Source organism: Zosterops lateralis, assembly GCF_965231275.1.
Source record: "Zosterops lateralis genome assembly, chromosome: 14".
Classification (NCBI taxonomy): domain Eukaryota; kingdom Metazoa; phylum Chordata; class Aves; order Passeriformes; family Zosteropidae; genus Zosterops; species Zosterops lateralis.
The window spans coordinates 10156206-10177908 of record NC_139774.1 but is presented as its reverse complement, the minus strand read 5'-3'; the positions used below and the strand labels follow the sequence as shown (position 1 = coordinate 10177908).

Below are 21703 nucleotides of genomic sequence, written 5' to 3'. Positions count from 1 at the left end.
ACCCTTTGAGCTATGCTTTTTTTCCCCCCTGAACAGTACATAATACACAAATGAACAACAATTATTTTCTGAGTCAGAGTTAAAAGGAACAAGAGACTAGAAAAAAGCTATGAACACAGCAAGGTTGACTGGGGAACCAACTGATGGTATTAGTTAATCCAAAGATAATTAATCATCACCCAAGTTTGGTTCTCCTATGGATTTCTCACCTACTCAGGCTTTGATAAACATTACCACATAAATCAGGCAGAATGAAATGAGCTTAGGACCAAGCCCTCCATGGCACCAGTCAGGGCACTGGGAATGTGGAGTTGGGTTTTCAGCACAGAAAGCTGTAACTCCCAGTGGAGTCCCTGGGGTTGTGCCAACCCCTCATCAGCTTTTAGCAGTGAAGCCAACTACAGAAAACACAGGCAGACACAAATCAGAGAGAATAGCAAAACAACAGGGTTGGGTTCATAGGCCCTACTTTAGCACCTTTTAGCAGGTGCTTGTTGATGTAATCATAGACATTGAGGAATAGCACTGTTTCAAATCCTTGCTTATGTGCACAACTTTTCAGTAAATCCCTAAAAGTGCATTTGCTGTAGTCAGAGATTTTTCTGTAATGCTCCCAGCAGTTCTCCAAAGCAGGTGGGTCACTGACATCCTGGCAGAGATTTTTGCTCTGCCTCCCCCTTTTGGATACAATTTAAAGCACTCACTGGCAAACCAGAGCAATGCTACAAAAATGCTCTGTTTCACATATGGACATGTTTTACTTGACTTGTTTTGAACAGGGTCCCTCCTAACCAGAAATGGTATATCAGCTGCAGGATTTGTAAAGAAAGAGAGGCAGATTTGTCGGCTCCTTGTGGATCAGTGTAATTGCCAACACTGCCGTGCTGGTCAGACCGAGGTTTTGACGTGTAATTTAGAAGAACAGATGTTTTATCTGGGAACTTGTCCAGATCTTTAAAAAAACCCAAAAAAACCAAGTGAGAAACTCAGTAGTAGACTCTTTTGTCAGCAGCATTATCCTTAAAAGTACTGAGGAAATAGTGAGTAAATGGCTGGATTTCTAGGACATAGCAGAGAGGCAGAGAAGATGCGTGATTATCTTTGTGAGTGACTTAAATGGCAGTGATGAACTAATTGGTCATTGCTGGTCAAATGGACTGAGCAAAGCTGTAAACCCTGGATATGCCCATTATTTTCTCATCAATCCTCTCTCCTCATTCTGTTCTTTTGAACAGAGCCCAAGAGTGACATCTTTCCTTCCCATCCGCTGCACCATCAGCACCAGCAGAGACAAATGGCTTAAAGTATTATGGGACTGAATGCATGAGACAACTTTGAGTCATATTAACTACTGCATTTCAAGCAAAACTGAACTAATAAAGACTTTTCCTCATAGATGTCCAAATTGAAAGGGGTTTAAATCCACCCAAAAGATTTCATATGACTCTATCATTAGTACAAGGACTATTAAGCATAGAAGAAGTTACCTTCAAATTTATTTTTTTCACACTCTTCAATTACAACCCAGTCTTGCCTTTTCTCTAAATGTGCTGATTTGTACTGTATACGCCTTAGAGGATGTGCTCACAAAACTCTATTATCTGTCTGAAATACCTCTCAGACATCTTATGCCTTAATTTCTTCAGTACTAACATATTACTAGAAAAATGAGTTGGTTAATGCCCATAGAGAAAGAGAAAAAAATGAAAATAAACTACCCAGTGGTTTCCCCCTGTTATTGTCTGGGTTCTCCCATCTTTCTGCTTGTGATAGGCCTTTCAAGAAAATACATACAAATAAAACACAGTTAACATGGATAAATATACCAGCAGGAACCCAAATGATTCTATTTTGCAAAGTTCCCTTTGGGCTATGCCCTTTTCCCTGAATTGTACATAATAACCAAATGAAAAGCAATTATTTTCAGAATCAGTATGAAAAGGAGTAAGAGAATGGAAAAAAATCTATGAACACAGCAAGGTTAATTGGGGAACCAACTGATTGTATCAGTAGATCCAAAGGGCACAGGGTTGGAATTAGATGATCTTTAAGGTCCTTCCATCCCAAACCATTCCATGATTCAAGACCCAGGGCTGCTCATGAGGTGACTGTAGAGGGGGAGTAGAAAAGGAGGAGGTTGCAGATGCTGAACAGGAGAGGCCAGACTGCCCCAGGGGCAGGGTCTGAGTAGATGAAATAACACATTTCCATGCAACTCAATTTTCTCCATTCCTACTGAGCTCCTGCAGTGGTTTAAAAAGCAGGCATTCCTGCAGAAAGGAAATGAAATGGGAATGGCATCATGCTGGCACTGGTGAGTTTGCAACACACTATGCCTGGAAAACCACAGCTCTCCAGCCAGCCAGGCACTGGGTGACACAAACCAGCACAGCTCTGTCTGGGAGGCTCAGCAACAACAAAGGTGTTGCTCTTGATTACTTTTTGCTGAGCCTACATACTGTGTAAAGCCACTGCAGCAAGTTGATAATGATGCATGAAATGGAAAATCCTCCTGAGCACACCCAACGGCACCGGGGATGTGCAAAACAATCACAACAGCACCATGTTATTTGGTAATTGTTACTACATGTGCCCACATCAATATATTCAGATTTTTGCCGGTTTTAAATAGGTGCAACTCCACCCCTTGTAATGTGTTTACTCCTGATTAACACAGTATTTAATATGACTGGAGTCAGGCATACAGCAGTATTGAGGTCAGGCACAGAAAAAAACAGAATGCTGTGGGACTAAAGATAAAAACCTTCAGGGGGTGTCACTCCACTGATTCATATCAACAGACAATTTGCCCTGGTTACTTCCCTCCTTGACCTATGTGCCCTCTGAGGCCAGGGTGCCTGGGTACCTGGAGAATAAAACCACTGTGGGGCTGTATGTGCCACTGTCACACATCAGCAGTAGTTCCTTCAGCATTGCAAAACTTGCTGGAAATTGTTTGGAGAATTTTCAAAGTAAGTTTTCAATACTTTTCAATTCATCTCCATAGTCACAGTGCTACTCAAAGGTTTGCTGAAACAGCTGCAGGCAGTGGAGGAATCATAGAGAGATCACATGAAATGCAGCCTGGTTTCTGCAAAGAAAGGATATTCAGTTCCTCTGCACCATTCTTCTGAACATTTTCACTACTTTGGAGACATTAAATACTGGAAATAGCTCAGAATGCATTTGGCTCAACATCTATGCCTATATATCACAAGGACTACAATATAATGCAAGGATTTAAACCAAGTTTCAATCCATCCTAACTAGAAAATATAAGCTACATAATGCCAAAAAATATCATTAGAATGTCAGCACTGCACATAGCAGACTCCTAACTTCCTTCCAGGGATCATTCCATACTGAAAACCGAATATTGAACACACTGCCTCATGCTCATTACACCATTAACTTTGTATTATCCATCAAAGACAATTTTTTCTTACAGGATTAGGTTTCTCAACCAGGTGACAGTGAGATAAGATGAGATGTAGTACATGGGAATCAGATCATCCTGAATTTAGTTTGGCTTAAACAGTTGTTGAACTACAACACTGGCTGACAACATTTGGGGACCTGAGCTATGTTACAGGCAAATTTTTTCTTCCATACTAGAGGGAGAAAAAGAGCAGTCCCCAGATTTATCTCTCAGACATAATGAAAGTGAGACAATGCATTTTCCTTAAAGTGCAGACCAAGCATTCAGAGTTGCTCATTACAGCACTACACCATTTATTCTCTTATATATCTGTTGGCAAGTGGAGGGGCTGATTCGTCCAGTTTAATTCTGGGTCTTGCCTTATGCTCTGGAGATACTCAACTCTAGTTTCCCTACTGGTTCTACTAGTTCTTCTATTCCTTCCAAAATAGGGCAAAGTTCGGTTGTTTTTTTTCTCAACATTTGTTCATAAATTTCTCAATTCTAGGTTGTAACATATCTCAACCCATGATCAATAGGCTTTTCTTCTTTTATTTGTAGCTTCTCTCTCTGAAGTTCTGTGGTCTAATTTGAACATCCTGGCCTTGTAACATATCAGCTAGTTCATTTGCTCTTAATTCAATCATTTAGCAATCTGATCTGGAGATTCCTCTAGTTAAATTACTTCTCAAGGAGTTGCTCTATAAAATTCCACCAACTCTTTTCAGCTCTTTAGCAAATTTAAGCAGAGGTTTGATATATTTTTTTTTAAAAATCTTTATCAATCTCCCGTTAATTACTTCTAATTAAGTTACCAGAACTGTAGATATCTCTGGCACAGTGTTTTCATATTTCATGTTTTCAGTTTTTAAAATATGCATAATTACTTCTCTCTGGGGGTACAAAATCCCTCCCAGAACTGGGAGAGAATTATGCAATCCAGACCACAGGAAGCAACATGTTCTGGGTCATCCTTTTTAAACAGCCTCAGTTATAAATATAAAACTTCCGTTCGCCTTTCTTTTTTTTAACAGAAATTAAACTTCAAAGGAACGTTGTAAAATTACGGGGTTTTCAATATTAATTTTGGGGTTTTCTCATTTTATTTCCTTTCCCATGCTGGATGTCTGTGACAGACACAAAAGCCTCGGGCACGGGGAGGTTTCTCACCTGTGCACCAGCTGCTTGCGGCTCACACAGATCGCGGTCTCGTAGTCGTGGGTGACACACACTTTGTGGGGGCTGCACTTCACCTTCAGGCAGGGATCCTTGGATGGATCAAGGGCTGTAAAATATCAAACATATTAAAAAAAAAAAAAGTGAGAAATGCATGCAGAGGTCTGCCTTGGCAGGCAGAGGACAACTGGTTAGAGTGAACAATCCCACATGAGAGTGAGTGAATAAACACTTTGATGTTTTATAGTATGTGCTGCTGTTCTCAGATTGCAGGTGAAGTAGAGAAGTTTACATAGAGACATAGATGGAGAGCTTAAAGACTGATTAATGAACAGTGATCTGAGTCCAACTGGCATTCACATTAATATTAGACATCAGACTTTGGGATGAAGTTCTAGTTTAACAATCTATATCACACTCTTTATTTCACAGAAAAGCCATGTTTGGATAAAATGTACTCAAATAACAAAATGACCAGTATTTTAGAAGCTAATTAATAACTGATATAATGCTGAGTGCTAATAAATATAATTTCACAGATGCTGTGAAACAGGCATAATACTTTTAGAGATTATTTTTAACTTTTACAGCTAAGCATCCTCTGTATTAAAAATGCTTGAGTAGAAGAGCAGTAATAACAACAAAATAATCCTGGCTTTCATACAACAACCTGCACCACCAGCACTGCTGTCAGAGTTGGGATTAGACAGCATGATGAGTTGCCATCTCAGAGCAAATATGTCCAGGCTCTTGTTCCATTTGAAAGGTATCTGTCTAAATTTATTCTTCTACAAAAGAAGGTTTCTAAAAATCAGCAATAGGACATTTTCTGCCAAGATGAATTACAAGTATTCAAAATATGGTTATGTGAACACATCAGAAGGTAAGTTCTCTGCCTTACCAGTCACACAGAGAGAAATTTCAGTCTTGTTTGAGAAGTGTCTTTTTAGAGAAGCTCTTTTTGGACATTCTGTTGCCATGGATTTGACTTCCTATTCCTCTTCAATGTCCTTAAATCCCATTTTCCCTCTCCCATCCCTCCTCACATTCCTGGAAATGGGCAACTCTTGGTTTCATTTTGGGGATGGTAAAAAGCTCTTACTCGCCCTTTATGGTATCAATTTCCCATTTCTACTGAATAATAAGAGAAACTTTCAAAGGAGACTATTTGAAGTAGAAGAAGTTTCAGTTTGCCATATACCAGATTTCTCTGAGAGCAAATATGTTTCCAACAAGCAGAGGATTCTTCTGTTTTCCTTCGGGTCTGAAGTGTTGCAGCTGTTCTGTGCTGGGTTAAACAGCCACAGCTACAAGCTCCTGCCACATTAACACCCATTACACATTTGTGATGGGCAATTAAGCTTCACTAGTGCATCTGTATTTACTGGAATGCCTTTGGTGCAAGACGGGGAAATCGTAAAAACAAAGCAAAAGTGTTAAAAGCTTTTTCTTTTAAACCATTAAAACTGATAGAAGAGGTGAAGTGAACAAGGAAGGAGAAAAGACCATCTGTTTCCTGCACTATAAACAACAAGGCAGCAATATTCAATGTGTTGCCATTAGGAAAATACACAGGCAGTGGTTGAGGAGCCAGGGTCTGTCCCACTGTAAAGACCAAGGGCTGTCAAGGCTCTTCAGGGCTGTGTTTGCTACTGCCTTTGGGTGTCTTTTTTAAGCCAGACAGATGAGAAGTACCGATTCCCTGTCCTTGACATTCCCAGAACATAAAGAGTGAGAGACACCTTCTTAATCCTCTTACTTCACTCTCACTGGAGACTGAGTCAAGGACTGAGGCAGATCTTTGACAGGGATTTAAATGGCCAGCCAGTTTCCTGAGCTGACTGTCTACCTGGATATCCTTAAACTGCAAACCATTTAAACACCCTCCTTCTGCAAAGCCTTTAATGAGTGAGCACCCCTTGGAGCGTGCAGGGTCACCACATCACCGTTCCAGTGGCTGAGGTAATTCAAAGGTCATTTCCACACACAGATTTAACGACCAGAACTTTTGCTTGCTTGCAGCTGGCCTTGCTCTGTTGCTGGAGCCCAATGCACATTGTTTGCTTTTGCTGGTGACACATTCTTGATGCAAAATGCTGCATCAACAGAAATCACTGTGCAAACTGGCCGGGAGCCCAGGGCCAGGAGCTGCCAGGAGCACTGACTGGGCTGCTGGTGAGCACAGCCTGGCCTTGTGCTCAGTGTTCTGTCAGCCAAAACCTGAGGAGTGGGGATGTAGGTTTAGCCTGGAAAGTCAATACTAGTTTGGCATGAATAAGGAGCAAAATTTAGGCCCACATGGTCTATATGATATCATGCATAGCTACAATACTTAGCATTTTTCCCCCATAAAATTTACTCCAATTGGCAAATCCATTTCAGGAACTTTTTAGGTCTTCTAAGGCAATAAAATGCAGTTCTGAAATAGCATCACACCGTACATTACTGGTAAAAGTAACAAAACTTTCAAATATTTTGCAATTTAAAAATTGTCTAGTCAAAAAGAAAAGACATTGTTGAATAATGATCAGTTTGAAGGAAAGCAATGGGAAAAGATGTGGTTGGAAGTCCCAGCCACCACTGCCTTTCAAACCAGGCCTCAACTTCCCATACTTTGGCAACTTGCTTCTACCATCTGAAAATAATACTAATGTTGACAATAATAAATAAAGCAACTGATGTGTTGTGTTGGATGAATTATTTCATTCATGGTGGAAAACCTCAGTTCAAAACAGTAGTTTATTAAATACAAGCCAAACTGTGTCAAAACTCCCACAATATGGATTGTTATTTCTCGAGAGTTTTTTCCTACTTATGCAGAATGCATGATCCATGTGAACATAAAAGTTCAAAGTAGGGATTTATTTGTCTGCAAAGTTCCTCAACATGTTAAATACGTTTAGAAGGTTGTTCTACTGCTAAGCAACACAAGCCCCAAGGAGAGCTTGTAATAAGAAACAATTTCTGAAATATGCTAATCAAAGATCATGCTTTGTTAATCAGATTTCTACATGACTAGGAGCAGATGCTCATCATTGGAAGAAGAACACACCCCTGGGAATAAGATGAAACATAACAACCATATTTGTCATTACAGTTCTTTTTGTCCTAAAGCAATGAGTATGAACTCTTTGAAAATGAAGAGCTAAAAGTACAAATATATAAATAAAGTGGGAAGAAGATGTTACTTTATCGGCTTGAAAGGAAAACCACAACCATCCCTTCTCTGTGTCAGGGAGTCTGCACTCAACTCTGTCTGCACAGTAATAACAAAAATGCCTTAAGCCTGGCATTGAGATATGAGCATTCTTCCACTTTTTCTTTAGTCTGAGTCTGAAGGTGAAACTGATTAATTACTTTGGAGTGGTTGAGCATTCATTCAACATTTATGTAGGGAGATATGTATCCAGCCAGTGCTAGAATTAAATGTTTCACTTGGACAAAAATTCTTTGATGAAAACTCACTTCAGTCATCCCACCTAACATTTTTTGAACCCAGGCTCCATGGTTTCCTGTTCTGAGCATTTCCAATGGATACTGGGTCTCCAAGGGAAGGATCCATCCCAGGAGGTAGCTGACTGAAATGTAGTAGTGAACATCTCAGTATATATATATAAAATTCTTATCTTGGAAAAATGTAGAAAATAAGCAAATTTCATCTTGGCTCATGAATCTCAGTCTTCCTCACTTTACACCCAGATGTTTCTGCTGCTGACATTTGCTTTCTGGGAAGCCATCCTGGCACTCAGAGCTGAGAAGCCTCTGAATTGACAGTGCAAGGGAAGAAGTGAATAGAAGATTCCTGTCCTTTAGCATTCGTGGTTTTTTTTTTTTTTTTTTCCCCCAAGCTTTTATTATGCAGGGCAACCTAAGTTCTCTCTTAAAACTATACATCTTCTATGGTGATCTCAGAGAGAGAGAAAAATAATTGGTAAACACTAGGGATTGCAGTACTGCATCAGCCTCCTAAGAGTCTCCTAATGATGTGGTGACATTGCTTTACAATACCAAAAGGTCTACAAACACCAACTGCATCCCAAACCTCTTTCTGTCCCAGCTCCACACAGCAGACCAGAGAACTTTCCCTTATGGATTGAACACACTTTCCCCTCCTTGTTCACCAGACCTGTGGATTTGCAATATAAATCAGTGTTGGACAAAGACCTACTAAAGGTGTCTGAGATACTTTTCTATTACATTTCACGTTTTTTTATTTATTGCCACAATTAAAAAAGACTTATGACTTGCAGGAAAATCCTAGTTCACTCAATGGCAGTACAGGGAGAGGTTGCTCTGTGAGGATGTAGCTCCATATGTTGTGCCAGTGGGTCACCATGTTAATCACAACAGAGAGAATTTGCTTTTCACACATTTGACTTTAAAAGGGTGATAACAAATAAACACTTTCAGTGTCTCACAGCAATGGATGTGTAATCCTGCAGAAACTGTACAACTAGTTCACAAAAAGATATATGAGCTTGATTCTGTTTTTATGACCATTCCTCAGGGGGAAGAGAGTATTTTCAAAATGTAGCTGTTCAGTGAAGCTGCAATGAACCGCACAATCAAAAGGAGACGGTGTTATGTAAATATTGGGGGGCTTGTTTTTAAAATTGCCTGCCAATGAGTACTATGATCACTCACTCCATGACAAAATACTCCTGCATAATGCAATGTCAAGAGCAGTTGCTTTCATGCAATTCCCTTGGAACTGTTCAGACTATGTAAGAAAAGAACATCTGCTGGGAGGGGTGTGATGAAATGGAAAACGAGACCTGCTGTCTTCAATGGAAAGATCCTAGTGTGTATCTTAATACAAAGAAGATTGATAATAAAACTCAGTCTCTCAATTGAATGATGCATTACATTATTATTGTGCATTCCAATATCATTATGTGTTACTTGGTTCCAGCTACACTCCACAAGGAGGCAGGGGAAGGAAAGCACAGGACCTGGCTGTAAGGCCAGGAAATGGGTAGGGAAGGGAAAGGCAGAAATAGGAAAGCTGTGGACATGAGCAGGTCCAGGCAGGCAGTGGACAGAAGGCTGTGACCTTTCCTCCCCACTCAGCATGAGGCTCAAATGGCATCTAATGCCAACCTTCAGATTTGAGAGGGAAAGTCTAAAAGCAGCATCATGAGTCCACTTCCAGCAGAGTAAGGACCAAAGAGAAAGTGACTGAGGCAGCTGAGTAGTGCCTTGGTGGAATTTTACTCTATGCTTCCATGAAAAAAATCATAGAGCAAATGTGAAGGAGCCATTCAGCCAGCTGAAACACGTAATAAAAATTCCTACAAGCTGCTCTTGATTTTTACTAGGGAAAGGACATGTTTTCAGCACATGCTGGCTGAGACCAGCTTTGGCATTAACATTTTGGTCATTTGAAGTACGCCACATCCTTCCCATCAGAGTTAGAGCTTCATCAGCTTTATGATGAATTTATGCTATTTTTTTCTAAGGTGAACATGGTAACACAGATTAACTTAAAGAGCACTTCTCTGTGAAGGCATGGTAAGTTTCCAGTGCTCTGGTGGTAAACTTGAACCACTCCATGTGCTGGGGTTAGACTGTCACTGGGGCTCCATACAAGTGCAATGGGGCTCCTCCATTCCCCTGGAATGGACCAGTTGTCCCAGGAAGCCCGTGATGGAATTCCAGGCTTTTACAGCCATTCAGAAGAATTTGTTCTTTGTTGGAGCTGAGTGTAACATTTATTCTGAGTTGATGCTGTTAATAATTCTGGTCTTACAAAGTGTTATTTAACAAGAGATTACAAGACCCACCCACCATATAAATGTAAATAACACCAATGGTTTTATTCTGCTTCTGCAAATCCTGGCATAAATCATTCAGCTTCATTAGGGAATAAATTTGTGTTAGCCCACCCCCAAGTTTAGCAGGGAACACATCCTCCAAACACCAGCTCTGATAGTTAAGTCTCTCTCTCTCTCTCCTTAAAGCAGTTTGGATAGAGAAATCAATTCAGCTGAAAATTAATTACCGAATGTTTCAAACATGTATGTGAATTATTTTCAATAAATGGAATTTCCCAAGGCACTTAGGCAATAACATCTCAAACTGTCAGCATTTGCTCCATCCCTGTGTGATATTTTTGTACAGCTTTGTTTTGGAGCACTTTAACATCTGAATGGCTGAAGATGCTGATACAGTGCACAGAAACATCTATTTTAATTTTTACAGGCACTTTAAAAATCACTTTTTATAACTGACATATAATTGCTTTTGACATTGCTGAGGGCCATCCAAGGCAGAAGATGCTTCAAAGGACTCTGCAGATTTCCTTTCTGAAGCAAAGGATAAGAACCCTTGGTATTTAAATTAAATTTTTTGACGAATACACAGAAATCCAATGCAGTGAAAAAAAAAAAAAAAAAAAAAAAGGCAAAGAAAAGAGAAATAGGCCAGGACTGAAAGTTAGGAATTGTACTTCCACTGGTGGGTGTGATAACTCCCCTCAGCTCCAAGCACTTCCTCTACAGGATAACTTGTGCTTGCACATGTCATACCTGAGGGTGTGTTTCTGCATATCCCAGTGAGCTGAAGGCAAAACAGACTTAAAAAAGGCCCCTGACAGAAAGATATTGATCAGAAGTTACATTAATTTATTAACTCCTGGAAGCCGTGGGGTATAAAAATCACCCCATTCTCTGGGACTCAAAGGGCTTTGGCAAATGTTTAATGAGAGCACCTCTACAGCTTCTGGTTTAGAGTCCCCAAGCCCTGAGATGGTCCAGCTTCACACTTGCTGAGATGGAAATGAGAGCCTCAAAACATTGCTCTGATCTTTGGCTGGTGGAACAGGAGGAAATGCTGAAACCTCTGTGTCTGCCTTGCAGGGAGGGCCCAGCTGTGCAGGATGTGCTGTAAGGGATGCTCAGGACAGGAGCAGAGCTCAGTGTGGCCATTTCCTCCCACTGCTCAGCTGTGTCCCCTCCCCACCCCTGGGAGGACACAGCCCCTGTTCCCAGGCTCTCCCAGTGACCTGCAGCACTCTGGCATTTCTCTGCTCTGCCCAGGCAGGTCTGGGGAGCCACTGCTGACCTTGTGTCCTGCAGCCCCTTTTGGGAATGAAACACCCTCCTCTGCCTCCACCTTCAATTCCCTGGCACATGAGTGTGAGGAAAGGAGAGACAGGCTGGGAGCTCTGCACTGCTGGATCAGGCTGGCTGGGAACACCTTGCCAAAGGAGTCTAAGTCAGATTTAAATTTTGTAAGAACCTGAGACTGCGTTTTGCATATCTGTCATTGAACTGGGTCCTGGGACACCACCTGATACCCTGAAACCTACAGAACCCAGTGCCAGAACAGAACTCTGTGTTCCTTTCCAAATGCCTGAAAGATTTTATTCTCTTTGCTGCCAGGAAAATACTGAAAATAAAAACTAGAAAGGTTTAATAATGTCAAAGCCATACAAAAGACTCTATATCATCATAAATAAATGAAAAAGGAGAAAGTATATTTAATTTAACATGGAGATTTTTGAATGTTTGGACTTAACAATCCCATAGTAAGTTTGAAACACTGAATATAATTATTCCTGTGAACTGACATAAACTATTTCTGCTTTCTGTTACACTGGAGTGAATTATAATTTATTTAGTGGGATTTCATTTAATACAAATTATTTAACTCCAAGGCCAATGAAAACAAACTAGGTTATACCTTCTTCAGAAAACAATATTTGAAATTATTCATGCATAATTAAAGATATACCATTCCCATTTCAGACTAATACAAACATATATTTTAACGTGCTCAGAGAGAAGTTACATTGTATGTTGTGAAACACTTCTGTGATACTTCTGAAGTTGTTGGAATTTATACTTTAACTGAAGTAATAATATAATGGGTAAAAAATTGCTGTGATTTAATTCAGATAGCTAACTCGTAACTGAGCCCTTTCCCAACTCTGATTAAAAGCTATAATGAAGTTTAATAGTGTGAACTATGACTAGAAAAAAATAATTGAAACAATGTAAAACTCCTCTGTATTTTACACAGAGGAAAATATTTAACCAATCAAATTTTATTATTCAATAGATTTTTGTCATTAAATCTCATTTCAAAACATGAACAACATGCATAACTTTTAATGATTATTTTTAGAGGTAATGCAGAAGAAAAATGGCATCACCGTTAATGCTGATTCTATCAGCAAATAGTAAAAAATAAGGACCAAACTGGTTTTACAAATCAGTATTTCAGTATGCATAATTACAACTCTTTTCTAACACAGCACTGTAGAGAGCTAAGCAAGCAATAAAAATTCTGGGTATGAGTTCTCTGAAAGGCTGACGAGGTTGCTCTATTTGTCGACAGACTGAATGTCAATGTTGTTACAGTTACAGCAATTCCCAGCCAGGCTCTGCCTATCTCCACATGCCTGTATTTAAATGGGAAATGAGATAAGACATTCTGCTCTGGAAATGAGAAAAACTCCACTTTTTCCATTATGTTCCTGTGCTTATTTTCTAGGATAAATGAAACAGAATTTGGCTCCAAACATTATCAGCTATTGCATGTAAAGTTTATAAGCTTGTCCCAGGAAGTGTTCAAGGCCAGGCTGGATGGGGCTTGGAGCAAGCTGGAGTAGAGGGAGGTGTCCCTGCACATGGCAGGGGAATGGAACTGGATGATCTCTAAGGTCCCTCCCTCCCTTCCCAAAACATTCTATGCTTCTATGTGATTTTCCACTTAAGGAATAAGCTAGAACACTGATAACATTCTTTGAAATAATATGTCAGGGAAGAATTCCCAGTTCTGGACTTAGTGTTCTTAGCACCTGAGTGCATGGGCAGTGTCTGTCCTAGCCAATTCCATCAAGGGAACTGTAGGAGCATCCGTGGATGGCAGGGAAAAGGAACTCTGCAGAGCTGAGATATTCTAGAAACACGTGGTTTAATTGCAGGGTCGTGGGTAAAGAGGGCTTTGCCTTCAGCCACCAGCCTGGGCTGGAGGAAGTCCCAAAGAGAGAGAGGGAGAGGGTATGAGGTAAGGGAGGTAAAAGAGCTAAGAGGAGTAAGAGGGGTTAGAGCAAGAGCAAGAGGTAAGAGAGAGGTAAGAACAAGAATGGTAAGAGCAAGAGAGAGGTAAGACAGAGGTAGAGGACCTTGTTACAATACATTATATCTCCTTTTGTGTTGAATATTCTAATTTACAGTGACCAACTGTAAACCTACAAACTTAGCATGCAGCCTATGAGAACTACTATATTACCATATCATCCTATATTCTAAACTCTAAAAACTACTTTTATCTACTTTTTCTCTGATGCCTTGGCAGGGTGGAGAGGGGCTACATCCTTGGATCCTTTTGTTTTCTGTCCTTCAACCTGACTCCAGATAATCCCCATCTTCCTGCCTGCCACGATCACATCTCACAGCTGGTTTTCATTTCTGTTTCACTCACAGGTTTTACATCTCCAGTATTTCTTACCAGGCAATCATATCCGCAAGCCCTTCCTGTCCCATCTTTCCCAACAGGGAAACAATGGGCCAACAACAAAACATTGTCTACTTGTTCCATCATTGACTTTTTTATCCCTTGGGGTAAATGAGTTTGTCACTCTGTGCCTCAGTACCTTTTTCAGCATTTAAAATGGAGATAGCAAAAGTCAGTGTCTAGAAATCAGTCTGGACCTCTTGGAAGGCAGCACAGAAAAGTGAAGGAGCCTGAGAATGACTTGTCAGGGAATGATTTCAGAACAGCCAAACTGCAGAACCAAGAGCCATTTCCTCTTCATTTATGGCAGCCTGATTGTCTCCATGGAAACCTGGGGAAAACGCTTCATCTTCTCCATCAACAGAAGATTTGTTTCCATATTACATTAGTTTTAGTGTGCACTGAGCAAAGAAAATACTAAAATAAAAGGCTCTTGAAAGAGTGATTTCATTATGAAAAGAGCAGTTTCAGTCCTATCATGTGGAAGCAGCTCCAAGCTCCAAGGTGCCAAGGTGATTCTGCTGTGGAAAACTTTGCAAGATGGGCAGTGTTCTGTGGAACATCTCTGGATTAGGGATGAAATGGAAAAAAATCACATATTTATACGATTACAGGTAAAGAATTTATTGTCAGAAGAAGCCACTAGAATTATTAGGTTACAGGGATTTTAGCCATGAGGCAGAATCAAAAATACCCTGAATGAATGAGTGCTGCTTCTGGTGCTGCTGCTGCACATGGCTTGTCCTTAATCTAGAAACAGGAAACACATCAGAAGTGTAAATTGGCTGGGGCTGGCTGGTGTAATAGATTGTTGCCTAATGGAATTTTCATTGCTTCTAAGAGGAATTACCTAAGCAGGAAAAGATGAAGCTTCTCTATGGATAATCAATTAGTCATATAATTGATATCTGGAAGAGGTTTAAATGGGAAATAAATGACAGGACAAACCCCCAGCATGCCTGGTTCTAAAGTATGGTGAATATAAATACAGCAAAGAGAATTCCTTCTTCAAGCATGAGTCTAACAGAAACAAGTTCTGGGAAAACCAGTATCTGATACCATTCCTCATTCCAAAGTGCAAGAGAGAAGCTCTAGTGTGAAACAAATAATGATGAAAATCCCTAAATTACAAAATCATTTTGTAAAAATTAACTCCACTCGGCCGGAATTGATCAGTAATTGCTAGAATTGTGTTAAAGGTAAACATTTTGAGACTGGGAGTCTCTAAACAGCAGGAGATCAGTGACTTTTCTGCACAGAATGAGATGGAAGGGTAAAATTAGCAGGTGACCTCAGGAGTGGAAAAAGCAGATTGTCAAATGGGCTGGAAGACAGAAAGTGGTCACAAGGAAGAGCATGAGCATTGCAGGTGAGGAGTGTTGAGTGGAATGACAGCAGCGAAAAGATGAAGTCACAGGACTTGTACCACACTGCAGAATTTATGTACAGAAGGAAAAAAACCCAAGATTGACTTCTTTCTTCAGGCTTTCTTTTCTTGCTACAATTTAGATGCTGGCATTTCATAACCCAGTATTTAATTCACACAACCTGAAGTTCCTATCTTGGTTTTGAGAGCTCAAATTTAATTTTTAACAACAAAAGATCACCTCTAGAGAACTGCTGCTAATCAAAGTTGTCTTTATATAGTTCCCTGACAAATGCTACAATTCTTGTCTTATTAATGCATTGCAGGGCATCTTGATATGTCTTTTGATAAGTGATGATAATTTTTAAACACACAAACCCAATGTTTAGAGGGTTTTCAAGGAACTCATAGTTTAATTAAAATGCTTTACATTTCTCAAAAAAAAAAAAAAAAGCGTTGATGAAGATATCATCTGACAGGAGAAATGCTTTTTCTCTTGCCAATATTTAGCCAAAATAAATCTGAAACAAGATCCTTTATGAAGAATTAAAGTTTGAACAGTTCCTTTCTCGAGTAACTGTGTGGAATAACTAAAATGTTGTTTTGTCCTTTTCCTACAGAGAAAGAGCTGAAGCTGCCTCAGGCAATACAACAGCAAACTCTGTAACCTTGCACTCAGCATGGTAGCTAAAATTGACTTCTACAACAGAGGAACAACTGTTCATAAGAGAATTGCTTGATTTCTGGAACACCTAGGCAAGAACTGCCTTGGAAAAGAGTAAGCTCCCTGAGTTATGAAGTCAGACTGAATTATTCAGGGTTCCTGATATACATGTTCTTTTTTATTAGAACAAAGATAAAATAGAGTTCTAATAAAAAGGAACATAAGTATCAGTAAAGCTGAATAATTCAAACACAAAGTAACAATGGAATTGGAAACTGGGGTTTACTGTCTTTCAGGGAATATATATATAATATTTTATTTCCAGAGTCAACTTGTCTGATCCATCTCTAGACATATCTGGAGGCATTGCCCCAAATACTTTTCTGATTCCAAACAAGATCCTTGTCGAAAACTGACAATCAGAAACAAAACCAGCACAATTGTGACCTTAATATTAAGGAGATAAGTTTTTTCCATTTATACAAATTTGCTATGATGTTGAGAAAACATAAATTTTATTGCAGCACAATTTATCCATTCCACTGCTTCTTTTGCAGAATATATTTCTATTTGCTTTTAATCAGTAAATTGCCATTTTAATACAACTCTACAAAGAGGTCCTCTGTACTTCCAGAAGAGGTTGGAGCAAGGTGTTCAGTAAGAAAGACTCTCAGTGAGGGGATATCTCGTATCTCTGCTCCTTTCTGATTCCTCCTCCCTACTCCATAGGGTTTGCAACAAGCCCCTGTGATATTTGAGCTGACACTGAACTGGAAAATGAGTTCAGCTTGATTTTGCCATAGACAAACATTAAAATCTGTTCAGAGAAAATGTGTTTGTCTGACATGAATACTGAATTTACATTTATAATTTGGGCAAGATCATTTTCCAGCTGATTTTCCAGCACTTTCCAGGATATAGATGCTGACAGAAAGCCTAACTCAAAAATTTTATCCACTTGAAGTCACATCAGAGCAAAGACTGAAGACAATCTGAACATGCCAGGAGTGCAGAAGGGAAAAAAAATAACTGAGAGCTTCATGCTCTGTGCTCTGACCCTTTTTCAGCACTTGGGATATTAAAGGAACTTTCCTGATATCCAGAGGTGGGGAACAGCTGTACAAACTAATAATCTTGAGCAGCAGTTCAGTTCCAGTCCAATCCACCCCGTCACAAGAAGCAGTGGCACATCAGCTTCAGCTGCTGCCACTGAGGCAGCCTCAGTGTTGGGCACCATAAAGTTCATCAACACCAGAGTAAAACTGTAATTCTGCCCTTGTAACTCTCTTGGGAGCTTTTATGTTATACATCACAATTTGGAGGCAGGGAGTCAGTGTTTCAGTTCAGGGTGTTTAATTCAGCTACTGACTTTAACCATCCCTTGCTTAGACAGTACATATGGATAAAAAAAAGTAAAGACATAGAGAAAATGTAATTAAAAGAAATATCAGTATTTTAGTGTATTATTCCATGTGCATGCCTGCTACAAATGAGTTATGAGGAAATATCACAGAAACTCAGATTAAGCTACAGTAACAGCCTTTTTACTAATGTGCAAGGCCTAATGAGGGAATTCCTTTCTCTCTTTCTCAAACAGTATCAATTTCATGCCCTATGGATTTTTAAATGGCCCACAAATCTTCATGATTTTTTTTTTCTCTAAAAGAAGACTGCCATAGGAAGTTTTTTAATGTGAGTTGAACAGTCAATAAGAGTCAAGATATTTATTAGGCATAATGGGCTCCTGGAACACAGCAGATTCTGTGTAGGACAGGGCCATTAGTGAGGGTGTGTAGCCCTTACTACTGGTTCAGTACTGCTGAACTGGATGGTGCCACTGGATGGACATTCATAGGTTGATTTTTTTTCAAGGGCTTGGCAAACACTTCAGAACAGCAGGTGTCAAACTGCCAATGTCGTTGTTTCCAAAGAAATATCCTTCTTTCCTCCTTCCAGTGGATTGTCTCAGCAGCTTCTCCTTAAAGTTTGCTATCAAGCTAATTAATTTAGCAGTCTACCAGGCTGCAGGATGATTTGAAACTCAGCATGTTCTCCTACTGATAATTTGCTAGCTTGTCTAAATTTCACATCACTTAACTATGTTTTCAGGTCGATTTCTGGATCATTTGGCTTTAGAATGAAGCAGGACAAAGCCAAAAGGCTGCAGCTAAAAGGCTTTACTGACCCTTCTTATTTCCTTGAAGCCTGAGAAATCAAACAGATGAAGGGGAAGCTTGGCAGGCTCATGATACAAATGCAGAGAAGTGAAGTGTATTTTTACAGACAATGGACTGTCAGGTTTTTGTAGTGAAATAAAATGAACATATAGTTGCTTCTTTCTGTGAGTAATCTGAAATAAGGTATTCATCCTGCTTAAAATCCCAGAGTGTTACAGCTGGAGTGCTGATTTTTAAAATGCTGTTTATCCACAACTTCCTCTGCTGGCATTCACTGGCAATTAAAAATTGCTATAGAAATGTCATCATCCATGAAGAGCCATTACCTGCATGGGAAGTACTAAGTGCCTCCATCAGAGAATGTGCAAATTAGCAAATGGCCGTGTTTTTACAGATACTTATCTTTTAATGATGAAACACCAGACATTATCATACACTGGTGGAAGCTTTGACTTCTTTGGGATGTGGATTTCACTTTCTGCTTTCAAATGGGCTTTGCTAAATGACTCATAAGACAGAACCAATAAGAAAGTAGGGAAATGCTTATCTACACAGTAGCCTTGGTCACTCAGAGGATTAAAATACTTTATTGTACTGCTGACACATTTGAGAAAAAAATGCACATCAGAGAGTAACAAATGGAATTGCAACAGTAGACACAAACATTCTTGCCACCATGACAAAGCTGATAGCTGAGCAATACATATCACTGCTCCCACTATGTTTTAAAAGAAAAAAAAACCCAAACCAAACAGTAGGGACAGGTTGGGTCAATGACCCCATCTCTGCCTGCTGTTATGGTGCCAATATCTTTGTCTCTCATGCTTGATAGAGCTGTCAAAAAGAGGAGACTGGAACAGCTAGAATCTTTCATTCTCCTGTAATGAATAATTCACATCTCTGTCATTTGCTTGAACTGCTGAATGCTGGGCCTTACAACCAGATAATTAAGTAATAAAGAACAGGGGGGATTTTTTGCATGCTTCACTTACCAGTTTCCCCAAATTCATGTAAAGATGACAATGTGCATTCATAAACGTGCACATACGCAAGCAGTGTAGGAAGAAGAAATTGTAAAAGTATCACAAGACTGCTAACATCTAGATAATGCACACTGCTTCCAAATGATCTTCACATCTGTCCAACACCTCAGCTGAGGATTTGCCATGTACCACACCATTATACTGCCTGAAATGATCCCACATGGAAATGAAGAAACCCATAACTGATCACAGTGTCTAACAGAACAGAAGCTTTGGCCCTTCCCCAAGAAGAAGATCAGCTGGAAGCCACTTTATTACATCAAATTACACATTTAATTAGAGTTATATTATCCATCAACACCTAAGAGCTTCTAGACTCCTTTTACTATTTCCTTGAGATTAATTGTGCCTACTATCAACTACCCTAGGTCAGATTGTGAGAATATGCAAATGCACAACACAGCCTATTTTAGATTTAGTGAGGAAAGACAGAAAGTCCTTAACAGAGTATTGCTGCCCATTAATGGCATCTCAAGTTGTGCCCACACTCCCATGTCAAGTTTCTTCTTCTCTAGCACCAAGAATTTTCTGAATCCAGTATAAAACCAAGTTTTAATGCCTTTGGTTTTAGTAGAAAGGAAAGAGTGCGTTCAGGATTTTGGTAACATTTGAAAGAAGTGTCCCAGATAAAATTAGCACATTGCAGAGAGAGGGGATAGGGCATGAGGCCATGTGACTTCTGCCTGGAACTGGTAAAGGCTATACTGGGGGTACACTGGGGATCTGCCTTAAGTGGACTGGCAAGAGAAGGAAACAAATAAGAAACAGTTAATGAAGCAGAATGTGAGTGAGCATCAACCAGTGTGATGACTCTGAAATAAAGATATGTGCTCTTCTTGTAGGAATTACAGACTCCTGAGGCAAATCTTTAGCAGAGAACTCCTACATGAACAGCCCCCAGGGAGCACTTAATGTTATGTGAAGAACAGAAGGCTTCATGTACAGATAACTGTGCATTTTCCTGTAGAAAAAAAGCCCAGACCTAAAAAATATCCATCAGCTAATGCTCTTGGAAATGCATGAGAGAGAGAGAGAAGTACTAAGAGATAGAAATACCAAAGATTCTTTCTGACTGTTACGTCTTCTGTGGGCTCTCTGACCCCACTCCTATCTCTGGCACACACATTAGTTGAGAGCTTGCAAAGGCAGCTGAAGTTGCCATAAATGCTGTTTCTCAGCATGTCAGTAGGTTTTGGTACTTGAACCACAGGTTGTCTGCTTGATGACATAAAATAATCCTAATTTTCCCCTCTACAGTTTTGCCCAGATCCCATTTGCTAATTCAGCTCACAGCCAGCATTTAATTTAACTCTAGGCTGTATCCTCTGCTTTGAGGAAAGGCTTGCTCATCTTACTTGAAACAGAGGATTCAATATCCAATTAACTTTCTGAAAATCTAGTTGTTCCTCAGTTTTGCCAGTTGGAGTGAGTAAGTGCTAAATTTACTTACCAACACAATCTTTTATTATAACTTGACATCCCATCTCATCAGCACTGCCTTGAAATATTGACCTGGGAAACTATGCTGACGTTTAATTGGGGTGGGTGTGGTGAGGATGTGTGTGAGCAGAATTTCATTAATTAGCACCTACTAAGTTACTTTTCCAAGAGGGAACAAATATAAAGTATATAACATTTCCCAGTTGGCCCTGCAAACAACACAAAGACAAGAAACAGAATCTATCTCAGTAAGATTTTAACTCTCAGGCTGTAGGAGAACACTTAATTTCTGATGCAATAAATACTTCAGTCTAGTGAAATCTATAATCTGCAGTATCCCAAGTCACTTAGGAATGAAAAGCCCCATCTGCCCACTCTCCAGATGAAAAGTGTGAGTTGTCCATGGTAACTGAATAAATCCTTCAGCCCTGCAGGACACCACGAGCAGCACACACCATCCCTGTGCTCCTTCAGCTGAGGGCTGGGAAGTTCAGCTACAGACAGGAACTTAAACTGAATTAACCAGGTATCTGAATATCACATGAACATATCCAGAGATTTTGATTCAGCTCAAGAAATTGGAACTTGAATCTACAGAATCTACAGAATAATTAGAATTTTATTTTGGTACACTATGTATAAAACGGCACCAACAATTGCCTTTCTCTTAGCCTTGAATTTACTGTTCTGAAAGTTGTACCAAAACCAGCTGGTCAGCTGAATACACCACTGAAAATCCATGTGATCAACAGGTTGCCTAGAAATCTAGGAGGAAATAAGAGGAATGAGCTGCGTTTACTGGAGGGATTCCTATTGCAGTATGTGAAGAGGCACTGATGCAGTAGAAGGGAGAACTCCAGTTAGAGGATGTGGCCACACCAACTCTTGGGAAAGGAAAGTGGGCCTGGGGAGATGTTACAAAACTGGGTTTGCAGAGCAGGCATCAAACACAGGTGG

General features: G+C 39.8%; 1 protein-coding gene across 1 annotated transcript in view; it reads right to left on the bottom strand.

The window, feature by feature from the left end:
* SPOCK1 (SPARC (osteonectin), cwcv and kazal like domains proteoglycan 1) overlaps positions 1 to 21703 on the bottom strand; it is a 272287-nt gene that overhangs the window by 112842 nt on the left and 137742 nt on the right. The window contains exon 4 of the mRNA XM_083871549.1: positions 4589 to 4703. Within this exon, the coding sequence (XP_083727675.1) occupies positions 4589 to 4703 (115 nt within the window). The remainder of the gene's footprint in view (positions 1 to 4588; positions 4704 to 21703) is intronic.